Source organism: Lontra canadensis, unplaced genomic scaffold (genome assembly GCF_010015895.1).
Source record: "Lontra canadensis isolate GAN:19392208 unplaced genomic scaffold, GSC_riverotter_1.0 scaffold66, whole genome shotgun sequence".
Classification (NCBI taxonomy): Eukaryota; Metazoa; Chordata; class Mammalia; order Carnivora; family Mustelidae; genus Lontra; species Lontra canadensis.
This window is the reverse complement of record NW_022631060.1, coordinates 7,676,197-7,700,563: the sequence shown is the minus strand read 5'-3', so window position 1 is coordinate 7,700,563 and position 24,367 is coordinate 7,676,197. Positions and strand designations below refer to the sequence as shown.

General features: G+C 60.3%; 1 protein-coding gene across 1 annotated transcript; it reads right to left on the bottom strand.

Annotated features, from left to right (window-relative positions):
• IGHMBP2 (immunoglobulin mu DNA binding protein 2) lies at positions 1 to 24,315 on the bottom strand. The gene is made up of 15 exons (XM_032879699.1): positions 24,147 to 24,315; positions 21,942 to 22,111; positions 18,961 to 19,144; positions 18,638 to 18,735; positions 16,524 to 16,687; positions 15,086 to 15,286; positions 13,501 to 13,648; positions 11,003 to 11,177; positions 9,169 to 9,351; positions 8,730 to 8,848; positions 8,146 to 8,240; positions 7,045 to 7,168; positions 5,313 to 6,251; positions 2,677 to 2,849; positions 1 to 198 (listed from the first exon to the last, which is right to left on the bottom strand). Exons 1-15 carry the CDS (start codon positions 24,230 to 24,232, stop codon positions 1 to 3), a joined length of 3,057 nt encoding a protein of 1,018 aa, XP_032735590.1. The 5' UTR covers positions 24,233 to 24,315.
• Between the last annotated feature and the right edge of the window lie 52 nt (positions 24,316 to 24,367).

The following is a 24,367-nucleotide window of genomic DNA, read 5'->3' as shown; positions in this document are numbered from 1 at the left end:
TCACTTCTCCTTCTCCTTCCGTTTACTCTTCCTCTGGCGGCTCAGCTCATCCAGCTTCTTGTCCAGCCTCCTCTGCAGCTGGGCCCTCTTGGCGGGGTCCAGGGGCCTGTCCTTGGTCCCACTGCCGGCGTAGAGGACTCCCTCCCGGCTGATCCTCTGCCGGGCGTGGGCACGAGCCCTCTCCCCACAGCCATGGATCTGGGGGGGACACACAGCAGTCAGCGCGGAGCCTGATGGGAACGAAGGCCCTGCGACGTCGCCCATCGCAGCGTCCGGGGACCGTTACGTCCCAGCACAAGGTCTCAGAGGGGCTCCCTCCTCTTCGTGCAGCCGGGCCCCTTCCCCATCAGGCTGCGGGGGCGGGGGGATGAGGGAGCACCCTCCACCCCTGCCCCCAGCTCAGCCCGAACCATCCTCTGAGCACACGCGGACGCACGGCCAGATCCCCACAAGCTCCCGACGGGGGGTGACACGCACACCGGGCCACCGGCAGCGGTGTCGCAACAGCAGAACGCCAACGCGCTGTCGGCGAGACCCTGCCGCCACGCTGCCCTTCCGTGAGCTCCAACCCAAGGGCAACCGCCGTCCCCTCCGGGCCAAAGGCTGCACTCTTTCATGTGTCCCCGGCGCCATGCCTGGGGCGGGAGCCCTGGAACGTGCCTGACCCCACGAAGGGCCCCCATTTCCAGGAAACTCTCACATAGCTCCTCCTTTTGAAAGGAGAGGAAGGAAGACGGGAGGAAACCCTCCGAGCACTCCAGCACCAGGCATGACAGCCAGCACGCAGGTCACGGGGCCTCCTAGAAAGCCCGTGCTTCCCCGCTGCACACACCGAGGGTGTCCCCTGGGAACTGCCGGGTGGGACCCAGTTTGGACCTCGCTTGTTGGCGCCCCCAGCCCTGTGCCCAGCTAAGACCCCTGTGGCCCGCCACTCACGCAGCACCTGTCCCCCTCCCTCCCCCACTCACGGGGTGTCCCCACCCCACCCCTCCTGGGCAGCCCTGGGCCCACAGGCTGCCTACCACGGCTCTCCCAGAGACAGTCATGTGGCCCCATGCCCTCCATACGGCCCAGGACCCCACAGGCAGTGTCCCCACTCCTCACCGCACCTCAGCCAGGGGGCAAAGACTGAGGCACGGCACCCACAGAACGTGTGGGGAGAGCGGCCCCGGGCTGAGGCAGAGTTCACTCGCCCACGTCACAGAGGAAGCAGGTGCTTGCGGCCCAGTCCCTGCCACCCAGCCCTGCACCATTTCTGCACAGCCTCATCCCACAGAACATCTCAGAGCAGGGGGACTTGTTGCCCTGCCCGCAGCCAGCATCTCGTCAGACGGGACACGGTGCCAGTGCTCTCCTCGACACTGCCACCAGCCGCACGGGGAGGGCGTGCTCTCGGGTCGGGAGCGGGAGCTGCCCGGGGCTGCCGCACAGAGACCCGCACCGGCTGTGCCAGTAATGCGAGCTGGTCAACCAAACCTCACACTTGACAATCTCTAAACATTCTAGATAAACAGATTCCTAAAACACCACATGCTTTTCAACAGGCACAAATACAGACCGTGCACTCGTGCACATGTGTGAGGAGAAGAAAGTGTGTGTGGGCGGGAAAGGGGGAGGAGGAGGGGAAGGAGACCCTGCCCCAGGGGGACACCCTGTCTAGGTTCCAAGGCAGCAGAGCTCCCTGTGGGTAGGCAGCTGCACCCCCTGACCCAGAGTGGGACACCACCCGGACCTCCACGCAGCTCATCTGGGATGGTGCCAGCCCAGGTGCCACATGCCCTCCCCATACTCACCCCTCACCAGCCTCCAAGAGCCCCACCGCCACCTCCCATCGGCCCGAAGCAGAAACCCAATGGTCCCTCTGGGTCCTCCTTCCTGTGCTATCGTGACCCACAACCCATTCAGGGCCCAAGCCCACTTCCCCACGCTCTCCATGACTCACCCCAGGACGTCCCAGCCTTGCCCTGAGCCTCCCCGGTGCTACAGCCAGCGCTCTGGCAACACGGTGGTGCTCCAGTAACCCCCAGCTTCCAGAACCAGGGCTCAGCTACTTGGAGCAGAGGCTTCTCGGCCTCCACTCCGTCACCCTGCCTCCCGCTCTGCTCCCAGCTGGACAAGGGCACCCCCTCCCTGGGGCCTTCACACGTGTCCTCCCCAGCCCAGCCCGCGCCCCCGCTGCCAGCTTGGCCCGGGATCCTCCCTCACCACGGTCGGCACGTGGCCCTGGATGTGGTCTCACACCAGGTGCCTACAGGTCCTCACCCCTCAGGGCAGAGATGAAGCCTGCTCTGGCTCCCAGCTCCCCAGGCCTGGCAGAGGACATTCCCATCCAAACAAGCTCAAGAAATGAGTGAAAAAGCAGCCGGGCAGCCAGCCCATTTCAGACCCAAAGCCAGACACTTCACCTCCCCTAGCCTAACCCACTGACGGACCCCAAAGACACTGGAACGAAGTCCTCTCTGTCCAGAATTCCCACCAATTTTCTCACAATTTGGCCAGTGTGACATTTTACTTTCTCATACCCTGATGCATTCAAAACAAAGCACGGGTCTACACCCATTCAGAAAAACCCAGCGCTCACCCCCAGCTCCCATCTGTGCGTGGAGCACGTCTGCCCAGAGCCCTGGAGACACAGCCGCCCTACCGCCCGCCCTGCCGCCCGCCCTGCCAACGTACCTCGGGCAGGTGGTGGCTGAGGCAGAACCGGCGGCCGCAGTGCAGACAGAGCTGGCCCAGGGTTGCCACGCTGGCTGTGCACTTAGCGAGGCCACAGGTGTTATCAGCCTTGATGGCAGCCGCGACCAGGGCCTCGAAGTCCTCCTTGCCAGGCAAATCCATGGCCGTGTTTCCTAGGGAAGAAAAGGGTCACTCAAACAGGAAGAACATGGACGTCGGACCCACGGCTGCCCCGAGCTGCCGCGAGCAGCTCCCACTCTCGGTTCACAGTGATCAGCCCATGGCCCTCAGTCAATCCTGGTGTCCGTCCAGCCAAGAGCGGCCCTCCTTCAGTGGGCTAATAACCGGCCCCTGCCAGGAGGTGCGGGCAGCATGCGTTCTTCCTAGAAGGGGATGGCATGGAACGTGCCCCCGAAAAGCCCATCCTCTTTAATCAAGAAAACTAAGCACGAGGACGCTCCTCACGATGGGAACCGCACCAGGGAGCCGACAGCGTGTTCGGGTGAATCCCGGCGTGCTCGCGGGTCCCCACGGTAGGGGACCTCGGCGTTCCTGACCAAGTGCACAGAAACCTTTTGAAGTGAGTAGAAAATGCTCACAAGTGGAAAACGAACCCGAGACCGCGTGTAAGTGTAGCTCTGTGAAACAGACGTGCGCGACCCGAACACACAGGCACGGACGGCCGGGGAACAGTAGGACGGCGTCCGCCAGGAGGCCGTCGCCAGTGACTGGGGGCACAGCACAGACGAGACGCTTCCCTGAGTGAATTCTTCATACTCAGCTGGTACGCAGGTCAGGACGGTCGGCCGAGCAGGGGACCCAGGGGAAACGGGGACCTCAGCCCCCCTAGCTCCTCCGCCGGCCATGGCCACGCCGGTCCCTCCATACAGGTGCAAAAACTCTGCCACAGTCCCCAGCAAATGGGGAGGCGCCCCCTCCCCCAGAAAGGCTGCGGAGCCCGGCTCTACCCCCTCACATGTGCCGAGCAGCCGGTCAGCAGAGGGCCTGGGGCGAGACAGACATGCTGAGGCCCAGGAGCAGCGGCAGGAAGCTTGGAGAAGGGCTGACGAGGTGCCCACTGCTCGCCGGAGTCTTCAGGAAACGGAGAAGACGCAGGGACCAGGCACAGTGCTCAGAATGAGACCTCAGTGTTCCGACCGCTTCTCCCACGGGACCGAGCGCCTGTCACCCCCCAACCGTCCCAAGCAGCAGGCAGCCCTCGGCACGTTCAGCGGCACCCGTCCCGGGGGGCCACCGCCATGGCTCTAGGGGCCTGCTCAGACCGGCCTCTGCTTCTCAGCTGCGATGACCTCGGCAGAGCCTGGGGACCAACTGGACAGGGTCACGTTCTGAGCCTGAGGGGCAAGGTGAATTCTGAAGGTGACAGCCTGAAGAAACACTTCAAAACTAAGAGGAGCTACCATCGCCTGAACGGGGCAAAGTCCCCCCAGGACACTGTCCTCCAGTGAGCACGCCATACACGTCACAGAGTGCAGACCAGGACCCCCATCACGGTGTCCCCACACCTGCCCTTCACGGCACGAACCACTTAACGGGCGCCTCAGTGGCTCAGTCCTTAAGCGTCTGTCTGCCTTCAGCTCAGGTCAGGGTCCCAGGGTCCTGGGATCAAGGCCCACAACATGCTCCCTGCTCAGAGGGAAGCCTGCTTCTCCCTCTCCCTCCTCCTGCTTGTGTTCCCTCTCTCTGTGCCTCTCTGTCAAATAAATAAACAAAATCTTTAAAAAAAAGAAAGAAAAGCACTTAACATTTTTTTCTTCTGCGCAACATTTCTTTCCTCTCTCCACAGAATGGATCGGCTACAGCCTCAGGCCCGAGGCTGCTTTCCAAGACCAAGAGTCATGTGTGTACAGCTTTGCTCATAGGAATTCAGTGGAAGAAAGAAGACACAAGCGGCTCCACGGTCGTGCTCGGAGGGGAGCAGCTGGAGTAAAAGTTACCGAGAGGCTTCAGAAAACCCAGGTCTTCCAAGCTCAGTGCCCGTGGATGCACGATCACAATGAGGCACAGGGGCGGCGGAGCAGAGCCCCAGGGGACACGCCAGTGCGCAGCCACCACAGTGCACGCAGGGCCGAGACTCAGGCCAGCGGGACGTGCGAGAGCCCGATCGGGTCCGGCAGAACAAAGCTGTCACCCAGCACGGATTCTGACTGCCTGAGAGCTCCTGTCCACTGTCCTCATCTCCTCCTCCAGGCTCTTCCCCCGCAGTGTAGGCACCCCGAGGCCCTCCTGCATTTCTGTGTACTTGGTCAGGAACGCTGAGGTCCCCTAACGCTGTGACCCGTGAACACGCCGGGATTCACCCGAACACACTGTCAGCTCCCTAGTGCGGTTCCCATCGTGAGAAGCGTCCTCGTGTTGAGGTGTTTTCTTGATTAACGAGGAGGCCAGGCCCTGCCTGAGGATCTGGGGACGCGATGGTCACCGTAACCTATCACTGCCCCCAGAGAGCTCACATCAAACCAGTTAAAAACAAGTAACACGATGCACAATCAGGGCCTTAGCACCCAGGGGAAGTCCCAAACCTCTCCGAGGGTGACAGCGGGCTTCAAGTGGGGAAACACCACAGCGAAGGGGACGCCAAGCTGGCACCACTCCCATCAGGTGAACCCACTTACCTTTTGCTTCTTTCTTCTTCTTCTTCTCTGGTAACATGCGCAGCCCAGAGCGCGAGGCTTGCTGCCCATCCGTGCCGGCCCCGTCCCTGGCGGCCCTGTCCTTGGTGGCCCCATCCGTGGCGGCCCCGTCCGTGGTGGGCGGCTCCTGTTTGCTCTTTGCTCTCTGCAGCCTTTCCAGGTGCAGGGCCTTCAGATTCAGGGTGTCCTGGCTGCTCTGCCCCCCAGCAGGGGGCTCGGTCTGGGTGGGGCCGGGGGCCGTAGGACCCGCAGGGGTATGGCTGCTGGCCCCTGCTGGAGGCGGTGGGACTGGCGGGGCTGGCGGGGCTGGCCAGGCGCTCTTGCTTACGGTGATGAACCTCTTCTTCCCTTGCCCGGAGCTATCGTGTCTCAGGCCGTGCTCTTCAGCTATTTGGTGGACCCACATCCGGTCGTGGGAGTTCAGGGAAGCAGGAAACTCCAGTTGAGTTTTCTCGCTCGCCACAAACTCGGCGATCTTGGCCCGGAAATGCTCTGCACGGTCTCTGGTCGCCGGTCCCTCTAGGCTGCCTCCATTGAGGCTGGGCTGAGAAGGGACCTCAGGGCCGGAGGGTCTCCCACCCGTCCTCTTCCACTCCAGCCCCGTGGCTGCTCTTGTCTCCCGGGTCCTGTCCCGCGGCCGGCCTCCAGGAGGCTTCCTGGCTGACACCGCGGAGCCGTGGGGCTTTGCCCCAGCTTGGCTGTGGCCCTGGGAACTCTCGTGGGAGTAGTTTTCAGGGACAATGTCGTCAAGATACTCAAAGGCCGTGCGCACCTCCCCGTGCTCCATGAAGTGCCCCAGCAGGGTCTTCAGGAAGGTGTGGTTGCTGACGGTGCGAGAATCGCACACAACCGCCACGTGGCGCCGAGCACGGGTGACCGCAACGTTGATCCGCCGGTCCTCAGCGAGGAAGCCCACGTCGCCTAGGAGCAAGCCAGGGTGAGTGGCAGAGTAGACCCAAGACTAAGGAATGGGAAATGGACTCCTGCAACCGAGCAGTACAGGTCACCGAGGGGATCACCCAACACCCCACCTCCACCAGCCCGCCCCCACCTGGCAGCCTGCCCGGGTATCCCGCTGCCCTCCCAGGGCTCCCCAAGTCTGGCTCCCACCGCACGAGGTCTGGGCGTGGCAGATACCAAACCACTGTTTGTCTCCAAGTACAACCTCCTCCCTCAGCCCAGCTGCAGGGGTGACTGCAGCCAGCAGCAGGGACAGCACGAGCTGTGCTCCAGGACCTTAATTCCCCCAGCCGCCCCCACTCTCTCCGCTGTCCTCGGCTCTCCGCCAACGGTGCCTTACAAAGCCCAGACAAGCCGTTTCTGGGTGCAACACCGAACGGAAGAGCCGCAAACTGCAGCGGCACAGAAGCTGGGCCCTGAGGCTAACGGCGCCCTGAGGCCAAAAACCGAGCTCTGTGTTGCAGGGGCCTCCCTGTCCCAGGCACGGCGTCCAGGCGGTCCCCGAGAGCGCACCCGCATCCCACGCTGCTTGACCTCATGCTCTGCTCCCTCTGCCGGGAGCACCAAGCCCCACTCCCATAGCACCCCAGGGACCATGCCCACCTCCTGCGGTCCTGGCCCCCAGCGGGCTCCGGATGGGGCCCCACTGCCCTCACTCCCTGCCTGCTCTCTCGCTGGGGCCCAGCACAGCACCCAGCGGAACCCCAGTCTGCCCTTTGTGCCACCCAAAGGGACTCTGCTGAGCCCCACATACCTTTCCTATTGGATCTGACGAAGGACAGGACCACAGCTTCCTTCTCTCGGCCTTGGAAGCCATCGACAGACTTAATTTCAAGCTCGGGGTACCTATGGGCAAGGCTCTGCCTGAGCAGGTCCACCTGGAACACAAGGAAGCCATGTCCTCAGCTCAGCTCAGGCCCGGGCGGCCTCGACACTCAGCAGAGGGCGTCCCACTGCAGCGCAGTCCCTGCCGCTGTCTCACAGCTCAGCGAACTCACATAGCAGCACACGGACAGGACAGATGGGGCCCCGCACCCCAGCACGACATTGGCCCCACAGAGCCACCGGCCTCAGATGCCCCGGTGGGTGGTGCCTGTGACCCAGGAAGGGGTGGCGACCGAGCCACAGACCTCACGGTATTTTGCTGCAGCTGCATTTTTCCACCCAGACAGACAGGCTTCGCTGATAAGCACACAGGTACCAAGAGAGAAAACGTGAGAGACCCTGAGAAAGAAAGGAGCTGGGAGGGGCGCCTGGGTGGCTCAGTGGGTTAAAGCCTCTGCCTTCAGCTCAGGTCATGATCCCAGGGTCCTCGGATCCAGCCCCGCATCGGGCTCTCTGCTCAGCGGGGAGCCTACTTCCCCCTCTCTCTCTGCCTGCCTCTCTGCCTGCTTGTGATCTCTGTCAAATAAATAAATAAAATCTTTTAAAAAAAAGAAAGGAGCTGGTAGGTGCTCCCACTGACCCAGAGACGGCAAGGATCCTGCTCTGGCCACAGCAACCAGCTCAGGGACAGGGGCTGGAGCCAGCCTCGTAAGATTCTAAGCTGAGAGAGCCTGTGGGAGGAGAAGGACTGGTGGTCCCAGGGTTGCCCTGTAAGGATGCCCAAGGCAGCCAGGGCCACCGGGGAGGTGGCCAGAAAACAAAGCCAACCAGGGAAGTTGGGGAGGGGCAGAGCAAGAACAAGGCGGGGTGGGCAGACAGAGATGCTCGCCGATGTCACATGAGCCCCAGACGCAGTCGTGAGGCAGTTGATTCCACCTGGAGTTTACAGCCACAGATGCTACATGACCCGTCCTCGGGCACTTGGGGTCGACTGTGCCCACCGACACACAGACAAAGCAGCCCCTCGCACCTGGAGGTTGTACGGCGTGATGACGGCGATGTCACTCGCTTGGACACCAGCGTCCACCAGGGCCTGGATGTGCAGACTGGCGAGGCGTACTTCCCCTGGGGGGCGGCAAGCGGGCTGTTGGCCCAGGTCACCCCATGCTGTCCCGTCACCCGTGCCCATTCCTTCAGCCTGCCGCCCACTTTGACAGCTCTTACACCGCGCCTGGGGTAACGCCCTGAGCCACAGGGTCACAGGTCCGGCCTACGAGGATGCAGGCCATGTAGCTGAGCCTCAGTTTACCCAGCAACACTGAGCGTGCAACCCGGCAGGCTGGTACTAGGGTGAGCAAGGGTCTCGCCCAAGCCTGAGGAGGCAGAGCTCCCAGGCCTACTGCTCCCCCGAACTCATGCTGACAGCCGAGAAGGGCGCTGCGAGGGCTGTCTGCTTCGAAGCCCCCAGCTCATCGGGGACGGGCTCCCACCACCCCTTTCCTCCCGCCCCACTCAGCTCCTCTGAGGTGGGCAGCTGCAGACACTGTGGTTTCTGCAAAGAGGACTTCAGGGTCCGTGTCAGCCAGAAAGCTGGCCCCGTCCGAGCAAGCTCACCGGGGTTCCCTTTAGACTGGTCGTCCTCTTCTTCCAGCTCAAAGAGCCCGCAGCCGGCCGTGTCCACGAGCAGCAGGGGGACGCTCGTCTCCTCCGTGGCAGTCACCCCTGGGAGGTCCCTGCACACAGCGGGAGACTGAGCATGTGAGGCCAGGGCGGTGAAGCGGGGCCGAGGTCCTGACCACAGAACTCACGTCTCCCGTCACCCCCCGGGCCCGGGTTCTTCCCACAGCAGAACAGGGTTGCTTCACAGGGAACAGGAGCGGCGTGAACAGCGTCAGAGACCAAGCACCCCACGCCAGCTCTCCAGGGCGAGCCCCCTCTCCCCTCCTGAAGATCAGCCTCAGAGGTAACTTTGACTCTAAAATCTCTCTGAACGCAGCTCACGGGGCCCTGGGAGAAACAAGTCAAGCCAGGTGGGCAGAACCAGGCCACTCACCGCAGGAGGTGCCCCGCCACGGCAGGGTGGGCGGTGAGCTGCCCGCTGTAGAGGGCGTCCGAGGCCCAGCGCATGATGGCTTGGTGCATGCGGTACTGCACCGTGAGCGTCCGCACCACCTGTGCGCCGAGCTCGTCCGCCAGCCGCTCCATCAGGCTCCGCGACAGCCCCGCCAGCGCGGCCCTGCGCCAAGACAGCAACAGGGGAGAGAGGCCTGAGTGCCCGTGTCCAGCCTGAAACCAAAGGCCAGGGAGGAAGGCAGTGCTAGAGCCTCAGAACCCAACCCCCGCCACGTTAGGACTGAAAATTAAGGGTGTGGTCACCCCAGCGATGCCCGTGGCCTCACGCCAGGACCTGCGACCATGTGACCTGACGTAAAGCTGGGCCCAGTGGAATCATGGGCTCCTTCTAAGAGAAAGGCAGGAGGGTCAGGCTCAGAGCAGAAGACGTGACCAAAATGAACCCTCCCCTGGAGCTTCCTGCCACCACCCTGTGACCCACGGACGCAGAGTTTGGACTGCCGACGTCCAGAGCCGGAGACAATCCACCTTGCTTACGCTGGTGGTCCGTTACGGCAGCAACAGCAAGCCGCTGCAGACGGACTCTAAAGTGGCAGCACGCGCCAGCCTCAGCAGCCCCACAGCAGGCCGAGCTCGTGGCAACCGCACTCCCTCCGCGCCTCCCGGGAACACTCCCCCCACTGACTCACCCGAGCCCCACAAAACCTCAGGAGGTAGTTCCTGTCTGGCTCCCCACTGCCCCAGGAGGGGAGCAAGACACAGAGAGCTCGAGGGACCAGCCCAAGGCCGCCCCGCCAGGGGGCTGCAGAGCCAGGAGCGTCTCTCCTCCACGAAGGCGCACCAGCTCCCTCCGAGCCGGGGAGGCTAAACCCGCGCAAGAGCTCCCCGTGCTTCAGGGGCTCGCTCCGTGGGCTCGTAAGACCTCACGGTCACCCTCTTCCCACACGAACGCCTGCTGAACACAAGTCGCGCCAAAGACATAGGCGAGGCGGCTGCCAGTCCCAACCACAGCGCAGGACTGGCCGGCACGCATCCCGCCAGCGCGGGAGGGGGCGTCCCTGCTCTGTGACTTACATCCTGGCTGGGATGGCCAGGAACCCACAGACCGACTCGCACCACCGCGAGGGAGCCAGGAGTGCTCAGGACACTGAGAGGCGCTGAGACAGGGTGGTCACGGGGCGCCCCGGGGGGCTCACCTGAGAGACTACTGAACGGAGGAGGGCACAGCCACCCCATGTCCGGGAAGGAGCCGTCCGGATGGAGAGAGCAAGGGCAGAGACCAGTGTGGCCAGAGCAGTGGGTGAGGGGAGCGGCAGGAATGAGGTGAGGAGGGGCTGGGGGCGGCTGAGCTCACTCACGCCAGGGACTGCCACTGTCTACAGCACATGGGACTGGAGCCTACGGAATCGCTCCCTGTGGCCTAGGTCGTAGGATGTGCCGACAGGACTTGAAGACTCCATGCCAGGCCAGGGCGGACCGGCCCTCTGGGGCGGCGGACCAACCCAGAGGCCAGTTGGCCGGCCCACAGAACCATCTCTCAGACCCTACCCGACCGGCTGGCCATGCCGGGGGAACTCCATTCAACTGGCCCGGACGGTGCCAGGAGCCACGACTACGGAGACGCACGTGATGACTACAAACCCCGAGCTCGGGCACACACAGCCTGACCCACTGACACCTACGGTGGCGCGCACAGTACAACGGGCAGGAGACCACAGTGGAGGGCACGTCAGGGCTTCTTGGTCACCACACCCCAGGCTGCAGCAAGGGGGGGCGTGTGGGGCGGACGAGGGCTCCGCGGGCAGGGCCCTTACTTGTGAGAGACGGTGGTGGGGGGCAGCTGCTTGTGATCGCCGGCCAGGACGCACCTCCTGGCCTTCAGCAGCGGGATCCAGCAGCTGGCTTCCAGGGCCTGCGCGCACTCGTCGATGACCACCACGTCAAAGTGGCCGTCGGGCAGCAGCCTCAGAGGGCCGTCAGAAGAGGCACCTGGGGAAATCGGAACCGTGAGCCTCCACTGAAGGTGCTGGCTGCGTCCCACCGCCATGACCTCACTGAAAGAGACACCACAGGCCGGCTGGTTCAGAACCCAGTCCGGCATTCAGAGTGTGTAAGAGGTGTGCGTCTTAGAGTAAACATCTGGGAAGAACATCAAGAACATCTGTTCCAGCCCACCTGTGTTTCAGTGTGGGCCAGTGCACCCCCAGGAAGGGCCACCCCAACATTCCAAGCATCAGAATCCATCACCCCTGGGGCTGGGACCAAAGCCTTGGAAGGGCATCTGATTTCTAGGTGTTATTTCGATACCATTTTCTAAATCTAAACCTTAGTTAATTCCCCCGTAAGATGTCCTCTTGGACACACAGAACAATTAACCGAGCATCAGCCCGGCAGGGAAGGGAGGACACCCCCCACCCCCGCTGCCTTGTACTTGACAACAGCCCCAGCTCCTCCTTGGAACAACCCTGCCCTGGCAAGAGCTCACGTGTGAGCAAGACCCGGACCCCACGCAAGCCTCATAACCAGCAGGGGGCCCAGGCAGGCCACCCGCCTGAGCCTGTTCCTCATCTACAAATGCGGGCACCACCTGAACCGCACAGTCCCGTTACGATGACCAAATCCTAACACGGCACACAGGCGCTGACACAAAGGACACAAGGTGCCTGCTGCAAGCTGGGCGGCTTCAACAACGACTCTGAGACTCAGACGCGTGTCTCGATGAACCCCGCAGGACGGGGTTTGCAGGGATGGCTGGAGAAGCTGCTGGAAGAGGCAGAACTTGGTGGGGTCAACGTACGGACATGACTTCACGGTGCAAAGAGAGGCACGTCCAAGAGAGCCAGTCTAGCTCCCCTCCCAACAGGACGGGAGAACTTAAGAGGCCACAAGCTGACCTTGCCGCGTTGGCAGGGGGAAGGCTGCGCTGTGGTTTTCAGGAAGCACCATATTTAAAGATCTGGTCCAGTGGAGAAGGACCTCTGGAAACCCTCTCCCCCCACGAAAACGAGAACATTGGCAGCATTGCCGGAATCCACCTTCTCAGAACTCTACAGAGAAGCTAGCGGCTTGGAGCAACCCAGGGAGTGTTTGTTTTAGAAGACGCGGCTCTCGGGGCGCCTGAGTGGCTGAGTCAGTTAAGCCTCTGCCTTCAGCTCAGGTCATGATCTCAGGGTCCTGGGACTGAGTCCCACATCAGGCTCTCCACTCAGCAAGGGAGTCTGCTTCTCCCTCTCTCTGCACTCTCTCACTCTCAAATAAGTAAAATCTTAAAAAAAAAAAAAAAAAAAAAAGCCGTGGCTCAGTCTGGGCCAGAACAGCGAGCTCTGCAGTGTTCCTACGGGAAAAGCCTTGCCTGTGCCCCGACTTCTGTGGGAGCCTTGAAGCCAAGGGCCAGCGATCATGGGGAAAAGCCGCATGAACTCCCTTGAAGTCCCATTCCCTGAGAAACGCCACAGCTGGGGCCGTCTGCCGGCTCCCCGGGTGATCCCACTCCAGGACTGTCTTTATTTCCCCCAACTTGGAGCTGCCCTGATGCAGACAGCCCTTCCTCCGGGCAGTTGCCCAAAACCATCCCTCTCCGAGGCAAAGCGGAACAGCTGGAGAGAGCAAGAGGTAACCAGAAAGCTCCCAAGGAAGAGTCGGGGTGCGAGAAAAGCTCCAGCCTGTCCCTGGGGAACCCGGAGGGCCACACACACGCATCGGGCTATGCGTGCGCACATGCAAGACACGAGGAGGCCCCCAGTGCTCCCAGCTGGCTCACCCCTGGCTCTGCACCAACAGAAAGTGAGGCCTAAGGGCTGTAAAAAGTGCACCCCAACATGCACACTGAGCCCCTTGGCCAAGCCCAGCACACGTGCTGCTTCTGGAGGAGGGACTCTGCACAGTCCTTCCTGCCCAAGCTGGCAGCTTCAGTGGCCTCGTGGGAGGACACAGGCCTTTCAGGGTCAGCGCTGCAAAGTCACTCAACACGGAGCACAGCAAGCCCCGGGGAGGAGGGGCCCCGATTTCCAAACCAGTGACGTCGTTACAGACCTCACAGATGTTCTTACAACTGGGAGATGACACGGACAGCTTCAGACCTGCACATTCGATCGGTGAGATTACGAACAAATTCCTCGAAGACAGCAGCTTGCTCAGGAAGAGGACACCTGTTCCTGTATCACTACCAAAACCTCCTCACCAGGACAACTCACCGGCGGACCCGACCCACCCTGTCCGGACAACTCTACACCACTCCAGCCTGCCCCAGGAAGCAGGAGGGCACGTCCCAGCCCCTCGGGGTCACAGCCGGCCCGGACCCGCCCCCCCTTACCTGTGTTTGTCGCCAGCACCACCGCCGCCGACCTGAGGCTCTCCAGCATCGCGGCCTCCTCCCTCTCCTTCAGCTCCTTCCTCAACAGCTTGATCTCACTGCAAGCGCTGCTCTTGTCTCTCTTCTCCTGGGTCCGCCTGCTCTTCGCCTGCTAAGGAAAACCACGAACACACACAGATGTGCACCGAGTGCACCTACTTAGCTCCTCCACGCTCACGAAGCGATCGCGTTCACGACCAGCCGGCGCACTTCATAGTTTCTCGAAAGGCACTAAAATGTCCAAAACCTGTCTTGAAGGAGCAACAGACCCACACAGGTGAGCAAGTGCCTGACACCCCGTGTGGTCCTCCAGCCAGTGTCACCTGCACAGGGACAGGCAGAGCGGCGGAGTCCAGGCCCTCGACCCGCACGGCGTTTTGAGCTGTAACTCAGATGAAACCAGGAACCGGGCCCCACGCTCCCGCGCGCAGGCCCCACACAGGCTCTGCACAAGAAGGGCCCCTGCCGTCCGGATCTGGCTTCCCGCTGCTTCCCGGTGAGGCCACCCTTCAGCAGGAATTCCACACTTGCCAAGAGAACAATAAATCTTCAGCCTATAAAATGCTTACCTAAGCCTCGACTTTCTGTAATACTAAATAGGACACCCTTCCTACGTGTGATTTCCTCTGTGGAGCACAGGGTGTGGCCAGGTCGGTCAGAAGGATCTTCCTGCGTCTCCCTCCCTCGCGGAGAAGACCCAGGTCAACGGGGACAAGAGGCAGAGTCCTCCACACTGTGGCGGAGGCAACACCATCCGTGCGTACCGCTAACCCCTCGACCCTCACGTGACACGCCTCATCCTGTCCCCACCTCTGCTGGGCCCACAGGGGCATCTGGAGCGCCACCCCGGCACTCTGGCACCACCGTGAGGCCGTGAGACCAGCTGACGGCGAGCACACGGAGGGGGCGTGAGACTCAGAGAACCAGCGAGCTCCTGAGTACTGGACTGCAAGATAAAATATGTCTCCAAGGAACCTGTCACTGCTGCATCTGTCCCACAGGGAGGGTGTAAAATGGACCAAAAACTGGGAAGATGAGTTTCTGAATTTTCACTTTCAGGCTCCTGGGGGTTTTCTTGCTGACATTACCCAGCCATGGCCTGACCCAGGGGATGCTTAGAGAGACCTCTTCCTGAAGACGACCCCTCACCTTCTCACAAAACTACTCAGAAAACAGTTGAGTCCCTATTACATGCTGAGTACAAGTTTCTATCAAAAGCGGCCAGTCCTTTATTTCTTAATAAAACTGGGGGGAAACTTTTTTTTTAATGAGCAGTCCTGAAGTCTGAGATTCTTTTTTTTTTTTTTGAAGTAGACTCCAGGCCCAGTGCGAACCCCAACACGGGGCTTGAACCCATGACCCTGAGACCAAAACCTGAGCTGATCAAGAGCCAGACACTTAATGGACTGAGCCTCCCTGACATTTGAAATCCTTAAAAAAATTGACAGAGACCAAAAAAAGCGAGAGGAACACAGACAGAAGTGACTCCTAGGAAAGTCTGCGGGTCAGAACCCACGCAGAGCGGTGGCAGGGAGGAGGCACGTACGAAGGCCTGATCGATGTCCCTCCTGATGTCTGCGACAATCTGGGCGCTGTCACTCCGCGCTAACACCGCGTCGAGGGAATGCTGCTGAATAGAGTCCAGCAGGCGGGCAGGGTGCCCAAGGCGCACGATCCTCTGCTTGCTGCGGGCCAGACGCTCCACCAGGTTGTCCACGGCGACGTTGGAGGGAGCACAGCACAGAACCTGGGGGAGCACAGCTCGACTTAACCACTTAAGCTCGCGAGAAAACAAAGAGACAGTCTTGAAGGCAGAGAGGAGGCCGGAGTGTGCACAAGTGGTCAGAACGCGAACACGTGGCTGGCGGGAAGGGCGGGCGCGGCCTAGAGGACCCGGACCACCACAGACTCTACAGGAGCTGGAACGTGGGTTTGCAGAACTAGTCAGCGAGCACCAGAAGCTTAAATCATCTGCGACCAGGGAAGAAAGGCCTCGAAGGTGAAAGCAGGCCCTGAAGTGCCCGGGTCTGGCGACAGCGCATCACCAGTGAAACCGCCTCATCTTCTGACAAAGTGGGACGAGGGAGAATCTCTCTGGTGGGCTCAGTCTTGCTCCTAAAGCTATTTTCTGCAGAGATTTCAATCAGGAGAGAAAAGCCTCAAGTGCCACTGTGAGAAGCAGGTGACAGCCAGCAGGGGCAGCGGGGAGGGGCGGCCCCACACACACGAGTCTCAGAAGCAGGCGGCCGTGGCCGTCCCCCCCCGCAGGGCCTGCGCGGGAACAGGGCGTGTTCTGTCCGCCTGTGCAAACAGAGGCCGTCCGACCACACCTCCAGACCCGCTTCCTACCAGCGAGTCATCACTTCCTCAAGTTTTCAAATGCCTCCACCAAGTCACTCACTCGGACGAAACTATTGGACAGCTTCGTGACCCAGCGCCAGACCCCCCTTCACCCAGAAGCAGCAGTGCTTCTGCCTGCAGAGGAACATGGGGCTCGGAGCCAGGGCCCTGGAGAGCATCGCCCTGAGCGCACACCCTGGCCTTGCCACCCGCGGCTCGGGACTGGGGCATGTGCCCTGAGCTCTGGGTCCTCCGGAAACGGGGGGCACCGGCAGTCCCCAGCACCCGGGGTTTCTGTGAGGATTACCTGACGGCACTCAGAAGGGGAACTGCTTCGTAAAATACATCCAGTAAGATGTTGACGTTATTCTAATTCTTACCGTGATCTGACACCCATAAACAAGAAAGTTTTTCTAAAAGTTTCGCACGTGCTCAGAATCCATGATGACTCCCGCTGACGCGCGAGGAGAAAAGACCCTTCCCCCACCAACAAAAACGTACGTGAACAGTGACACACAACACTCGCCTCGGAAGGTCGGACAACGGCGCACAGCACACGGGCAAGCGCGGTCCTGACCAGGCTGGGACCCAGCCGCGCACCCGCGAGCCCGGCACAGGAGCTCACGCGTGTTCACGGGGCCCACCTTTAAGCCCTGCCTCACAGCCTGAAGAATGATCTCGACCACGGTGGTGGTCTTCCCGGTGCCAGGAGGCCCATGGATGATGGCAAGCTCCTTCTGGGACAGCGCGAAGGAGACGGCTTCCTTCTGGGAGGCATCCAGGCAAGGGTTACAGAACGGCAGCGGCTCTGCGGGAGAGGACAGTGTGAGGCTCTGGCTCGGCGCGGCTGGCGACTCTTCCTGGCAGACGGAGCTGGTGGAAGGAAGAGCCGCCCGCGGGGCTCGGAACCTCCCCGGGAGCCAGCCAGGCGACACAGGAGCAACCTGCCTGGTCTCCCAAGGGTGTCTCCCAGGACAGGAAGTGGCAGACCACGGACCACAGGCCCAATGCAGCCGGCCACCTGCCTCTGTGAGTGCAGTTTTCAGGGGCCCAGCCACGCCCGTTCACTGGCCTGCGGTCTCTGGCTGCCACAGCGCCCACAAAGCCGAAAATATGTACAATCCATCCCTTTATTTGAAAAGTTTGCCAACTCAAGCTCCACGATAACAGACCTTCCTGAAGTAAATGTTTCTTGGAACCTATTTCTACCAGGGGCGCCTGGGTGGCTCATTTAAGCATCGGACTCGTGATTTCGGTTCAGGTCATGATCTCAAGGTCAGGAGACAGATGAGCCCCACGTGAGGCTCCGTGTTCAGCAGGGAGCCTGCTTAGGATTCTCTCTCCTCTCTGCCCCTCCCTCCACGTGCACCCACTCCAGCTCACTCTCTCAAAACATAAAAAGAAAATGAAAAATAAACAAAAATTAAAATAAGTCATTTATTTCTACCACGTTGTTCCTTTTTAAATGCCCATAAAATGACAAAAAAGAGTTAGGAGCAAATTTCGGAATCATGTTTCTCCACTGAATCTTCCACGATGAAGACCAGTTATCTGCCTCCTGTGCTTGATGCTCTGAGAGTAGCTACTGCGTGTCCAGCGTTGCAGGGCCCCTGTACGTGGAGACACTGGACCCGTGAGTGAGAACTCCTGGGCACAGCGCCCTCGTCCAGGCCGGCCAGACGGACACACAAAGCTGAAAAGCAGCAGCAGACCTGACCCAAAGTCCCAGCGTGTCCCACTCTGCACTGCTTCCCTTTTCCTTAGACGCCCGCCTAACCACAACGTACCGTGCTCCCTAAAACACGGTGTATAAATTTCTAATTCAGCTTCCACTGCACAGTAGCCTCTCGATAAATATCTGACAGAATAAAACACTGAAACGTGCGTGCCTTCAGAATCTGGACAGGGAGCACCCAGCAGCCCTGTGTTCAAAGCCAACGTGACCCTGCGTGGTTGGCACAGGCACGACATTGCGTGGGCACAGGACGGCCCCATCCCCCCAGGCAGCAGGAGAGCCTGAAGGCTCCACTGAGGCTGTGCTGGGAAAGTGGCAAAGTCAGAATATGGAGGACTGGCAAGTCACGGCGGCCACTTGAAACAACATGCCCCCCTCGAAACTGGAGTTCTTCAAGACCACAGAGGGCTGGGAGAAAGCGCACCAACCAGGAAGGGGTGCGTGCGAGCACGTGTGTGCCCACGTGTCTGTATGAGAAAGACCCGCTGTTCCATGTGGAAAAGACCAGACTACACACAAACATAGGGAGGTTAACTCCAGATGGCAGGTTCGCAAGGCTTCTGTCTCCCTCGTTAACACAGGTCTTTATTTCCAAATATTCCATAATTAACACCTATCACAATACTCTTCTCATCAGAAAGGAACGACCTTCAATTTGAAGGACACCGAGAAACAACCAAATGCCTTTAGAATCTGAACTTCTCAAACAAACACAAAAACACTATTAAGCACAGACTGTGCTCAGCCATCCTATTTCCACAGACCACTGAGCTAGAACATCCTTACATCCTAAAAGAACATAGATTCATTCGAGAGGACGTTGTAAAGTCAACAGAATGAGCTGCTTCTTTGCACCGAGTATGAGAGTCTAGTCCACGTGAGTCACTCAGATTTATAGAAGACACAAAGACAGATGCCGTCTAACCACGCGTCCTCCAACTCTCGCTCCAACACCCGAGGCCCTGCTGTTCTCAGAGCTTCCACAGTGACTCTGAGCAGAAAAGAAAACACAGAGGTTCTTACGGATCTCACTGGCAGGACTGGGGGCGGAGCCGCCAAAGAGAACGTCTATGAGTGAGCACGCGGGGCCAGAGTGGTACTTCTTTAGTGTGATCAGAGCCCTGCCAAGGGAGAAAACTAGAATTAGGAGCTTGGCAAAAACCAGACATAGATTCCCTGCCCAAGCCCCTGCCCAGCACAGCCACCGCAGCCGCCGTCTCCCACAAGCGGCCCCCAGTGACTCCACACTCAGCGCAACAGCTCTCTTGTGTCCAGGACTAGCGGTCAGGGTGAGCGATGCTTGAGGAAAAGGAACATGGGATTCTCAGTCACACACACACCCTTACTTTTTCAGTCGCTTGTAAGTGACATCATTGGCCAGTTTTAACAGTCTGTAGGTCTGCTCCCTGTCCAAGCTCAGCCGGAAGTCATGGGACTCGTCAAAGGCAACCGTGACCGATCTCTGCGTGATCCGGGTCAGGATCCCCGTGGCCAGCTGACTCCCTTCGTCGTACAGACCCACTATATCGCCTGCAGAAACACAGATTCACGTTACACAAACACTGAGCAGACTTAAGCCGTGGATTATCTGATGTAATAAATTCCAACATATTTCAAATATCCCATCTCTACTGCTTTCTTTAGAAATGAAATCAGTAGCGGTAAAAGTCTTTTAACCAATAACTCAGTTAAACATGAAAACCAACTTGAGATCAATGAACTATTTAAGACAAACACACCAGTCAATAGAACACTTCAAGGGCCTGCTCGCTCTGTGCCACACACCGCTCTAGGCACGGGTCTGATTGGGAACAGGACACAGACGTCCGCACCAGAGGTTTTAAGGAAAGACGAAGCCCAGGAGGCGATGGGGAGAGAGACAAGGACATCATTTTAGAAACAGGGTATGGCAAGGGCCCCTCTGAGTGGTGACAGGTGAGCAGGAGGGCCCTGAACAAAGTGGGGGCCGCAAGCACGTCGAGGGAGGAACGTTCCAAGCAGAATGGGAATGAGTGAAGGAGGGAGGGAGGTCACGTGCTGCCCACTCAGCACGGATCTCCCCACTTCCCACGGTAACTGCTGCGTGATTCACTCATCGGCCAGGTGAGCCTGACACCAGGGAAGGAACACGCAACCGACACCTGAGCCGGTCCCCGCGTCCCACATCCCCGGCCACAGCGACTGTTCGGGGATGAGCACGGGACCAAACGTGCCCGAGATGCAGCGAGGCTTGTGCTGGCACCTGGGAAGAGGCCCTCCGTCTGTCCAGCCGGGTCAGGAACCTGAGGGCATGCCGGGGCGAGAAGGGCTACCATGTGTCGCCTGAGACAGAAGCCAACCCAGAAGAGGGCAAATCCAAGAAATGGAGAGAAATTGAGTCCAAGCAACCTCCCGTGAGCCCTGAAGTCAACTTTCAAGTATCGCAACCAATGCAATCCTTCTTCCCCAAGTCCATTTGGCTTGGCTTTTAAAAAAAATTTTTTTAAGATTTTTATTTATTTATCTGTCAGAGAAAGAGAAGGAGCACAAGCAGGAGGAGTGGCTGGTGGAGGGAGAAGCAGGCTGCCCGCTAAGCAGGGGGCCCGATGCGGGGCTCGATCCCAGGACTCTCAGATCATGACCTGAGCCGAAGGCAGACGCTTCATGGACTGAGCCACCCAGGCGCCCTGGCTGGCCGTTCCATCACCTGGAACAGAAGACAGTTCTGACCAAAACAGACTCCACTCAGATAAAGCCAGAGCTACTCACAGATTTCCACCCCCAACTCATTCCCCTTCTTCCGCGTCAGAAAGCGGACACCATGGGTCAACCAGGCACCACCAGACGTGCTCCTAGCCGAGGCTGTTTTCCGCCAGGCAATGAGTTTCATCTGCACCTTGAACCTCTCTCGGGCTCCTTCCCCAACGTTATAGAGACAAGCAGCAGGCAGCAGCAGTGCCCCTGGCACAGGGTCTGGTTCTGTGAGCAGGCCCCACTACGGGGCTGAGCACAGAGACCCCACGCCTGCTGGGACCTCCCCACCAGCGCCCTGCAAGGGGTCCATGTTTCTAGGCCGAGCCTGCAAACCACTCTTCAGAGGATGAAAAGGTGACAACCTACCTCGATCTGATCAACAGTTGCAGTGACACAGAAATGCCACTTCCTCGGCTTCCCGTATCTGAACCCTCAGCAGTCTCTGTGGTCCCAGTGCACAGTGCGGGCTGCTGCATCCACTACTGAACGTGTGTCCACTCTTGACTGCAGAGTGTACGACCGCCCCCCACCACGGACATTCGACCCTGACGGCGAATCGGAAAGGGGCCACCATGTCACCCCCAGACCCACCTACCAACGCAGAGAGCAATGAGCTCTAGCTCACTTAACAAGAACGTGGAAGACCGGACTCCAACCAGCGGCCCCCTCCATCCCCTCTGTCTCCGAATCTAGCGGGTACTCCTACAACTTCGCGCAAGAGTTTGGGAAATCAGAACAGGAAATGAGAAACCCCCGTCGCCACCAAAACAAGATGGACAGTTTTCTAGAGCCAAGTACAGCGGTGGCAAGGCTGCTGTCTCCAGGTCTGAGGGCGACACCAGGCACCCCTGGTGTGGGTTCAGCAGCTCCTCGCCGCTGCTGCTCCTCTCCAGCAGGGCTGGCACGAGGGGCCCCCGGGCGTGCTGGGCTCAGGAAGCCGGGGAAGACAGAACTGCACACGGCACCATGGCGGTCCGAGACAAATGTGACGGCAGTCGCATGGAATTCTGCACTTTCTAGGAGCCGCGATAAAGAAATTTAAGGGGCGCCTGTGTGGCTCAGCCAGTGAAGCATCTGCCTTCAGCATGATCTCAGGGTCCTGGGATCAGCCGTGTTGGGCTCCCTGCTCTGCGGGGGGCCTGCTTCTCCCTCTACCCTTTGCCCCTGCTCATGCTCTATCCAATAAATAAAATATTTTAAAAAATTTTTTCTTAAAGACACAAATAAATTGATTTTAATAACAACATATTTTAACGCAACACATGACAGATACTATTTCAACACGTATCAGAAACGACTCTGGAGATAGTCTGAATTTTTCTGTACTCAGGCTTCAACATCCCACGAGCACTGCACACACGGCTCTCACGCCCGCAGTCCGGGCGCCCCAAACCACCTGTGGCTCGCAACTGCCATCCCGGACACGCTGACCTAGACCACCGAGAAGCCACGTAAGAGGTGCACTTCTCTAGGGTTCTTCGTTGCCACGCGTTAACTCTTGCACCAGCCCCGTGCGACCCGGGCTTCATGGAGTACCAGGCACGGCCCGGAGGCCAGCGGGTGCAGCACGTGCCTCGGCCGCAAACGCACAGACCTGATGTAAAGCTGTTGCTGGGAAGCACCGCGGCCGCCACACATCTCCTGGGCTCCAAGGTGACCAGCAGCCGCCCGTAGAGCCCCGTCCGCTGGCTGGACACCTGCAGCCTCAGCAAACACACGCCTCGGCTCTGGAGTTCTTTCGGGGAGATGTTTTCCTGCCAAGACCTGGAAGACACCCAACACTGAGGGTTCAGTATTTACACTCCTCCAGCTTTTACTTCCACCCACCCGGGATGAATGTACAAGGAAGAGGAAAACAGACAAAGATCTGTGCCCAGGCTCTAAATAAAACCCAAACGGGCTGCGTATCTGTCCCTGGCATCCTGCCCCTCCCCATCTCGTCCTGCTGGTCCAGCTGGTCTCTTCACCTGCTCTACCCGCACTCTGCACCCCACTTCCCCCGTGTCACTAAGCCCATCGGTGCCCCCCACTGCCTGCCATCTGTACCCGCAGGCATCCACTCTGCCTCTCATCCTCACCACCACACCCCTGCTGCAAGCCACACCCCTCATCGTCTGGACCAGACAGAGCCTCCTGCCTCCAAACTGGCTGACCTCGGGGGCTTGCCCCGACCAGTCACAGGCAGCAGCGCCCACGCGATCCACCTGAAATACAAATCTATCTGCTCCCCTTTGGGAGTTAACAGAGGGAAACCTCACCAAAGTGGAGGGGGAGAGCAGAAGGAGCAGCACCGTCCATCAGTTACGGACCCTGACCCGACAGAACCCTCCACCACGCAACAGGGAGAGGCGCACACCGCACCCCCTACAAGAAACCCGCCACCCTGCAACTCAGTCAGCGGGCAAGCCACCCACGTGAGCTCCTGCCTTTCCGTAAGGGGCTTCCGTTCAAAGAGACCCCTCCCACGCCCTCCTTCTCGGTGAAATGAAGGTCCTCTCCGTCACCTGCTACGCCAGCCCCGAGCGCGGGCCACAGCTCCCTCCCTGGAGGGGCAGTTCTCTGCTGTGACGGATAAGCCCACCTTGCTGGTAAAACAAACGGCTGCTTTATTTTTAAGGTCAATCCCCCCCCACCCCAGAGAGCCATCCGCGGGCACGGAATGCGACACGCTCGCCCACGAGGCCCTGCTCCACCTGAGCGCGGCCACCTCTCCGCCGGCGCTCACTGCGGAGTGCCTGACCGCGGCCCGTCCTGCGCTCACAGCAAGCCTGCGAGGTGGGAACAGTCCCACTTCGCAGGCGAGGTGGCTGCGGCTCAGGGATGTACCCTGCGAGGTCCCACAGCCATCCCACAGCCATACGTGGAGCTGCGGTTCGTAGGTCGTTACCACCGCAAAAGCTGGGAACCTTCGGACCCAAAGCCTCTCGCACAAACGCCTGCACGTCTGCAGCGCAGCGACTCGCTGCCAGGCCCAGAATCAGACTGCCTCCCCTCCAACCCCGACTCCACCTGCCACCCCGGGCAAGGCTCCTCCGCACAAAAGCAGAACAACACTGCGGGTTCCCGGAGCATGCGCGGCACTCGGTAAGCGCCCGCCGCACTATTTCAGCTAAATGAGTATTCACCTTCAGAAGCAAGCCGAGCTCTCTCCGGAGCCCAGGTCCCTGCACCTCCTCCAGGAAGCCTCCCCCTCCACCCACCGCACCCATTCTTCTGTGAGCCTGGAACCACCTGTCCCTGAAGCCAGCCTTAGCCTCAGCCTCACCCTGCCCGGGGGCTGGTCTTTCCCCGCGCCTGCGCGCTCGCGCTGCCCTGTCCGCGCGACACTCTCGGAGGGAGCACGCCGGCTTGGCAGGCACCGTCCACAAGGACCCGAGCCCACCCCCTGGCCCAGGTCCCCTGACCAGGCCCAGATCCCGGCCCACCCCTCTGCCCACGGCCAGACCCACCCCTGCCCAGGACCCTTGCCAGGCCCAACCCCTCCCCCACCCCCGCCCCGCCCAGGCCCAGGCGGCCGCATCCTCGCGCCCTCCCACCGGCCCGCACCGGAGGAGGAAAAAGGGTTGAGGACGCGCTGAGGGCAGCTAAGACCTAGGACGGAAAGGTCGGGAGTGGGGGGCTCCGGGCCGAAAAGAAAAGGCTTCTCAAGGGCCCCGAAACGGGACGGGCCGCCCGGGAGGCGACAGTCCCAGCTCCAGCGGCGGCCGAACCCCCCAGCGCCGCGGGCGGGACTCAGGGCGGGAGGGAAAGTCTCTGCCCGAGGCCGGCCGCGCTGGGGAACTGCCGACCGACCCCGTACCTGCGCTCCTCGACCTCCGCGTCTCTCTCGAGCTCCAGCAGGTCCAACTGCTTAGTCACGAAGCTCTCCACAGCCGCCGAGGCCATGGCCGCCGCCCGGCCGGGGCCCGGGGGAACTGAGGTCCGGCTGCCGCGCGGGGCGGAGTTCCCGGGCCGGACCCTGTGCGTCGACGCACAAGGTTCCAGCCGAGGCCGTTTCCGCTTCCGGCCGAAGTTGCGGGA

Bases quoted from the DNA above. Each gene is read 5' to 3' on its own strand.
- IGHMBP2 (XM_032879699.1), bottom strand. From the start codon at position 24,232: ATGGCCTCGGCGGCTGTGGAGAGCTTCGTGACTAAGCAGTTGGACCTG. The intron at 22,112-24,146 runs GTACGGGGTCGG...GGTGTCTTCCAG, and splicing joins GCGGAGGTCGAGGAGCGCAG to GTCTTGGCAGGAAAACATCT. The intron at 199-2,676 runs GTACGTTGGCAG...TGTCCCCCCCAG, and splicing joins TCAGCCACCACCTGCCCGAG to ATCCATGGCTGTGGGGAGAG.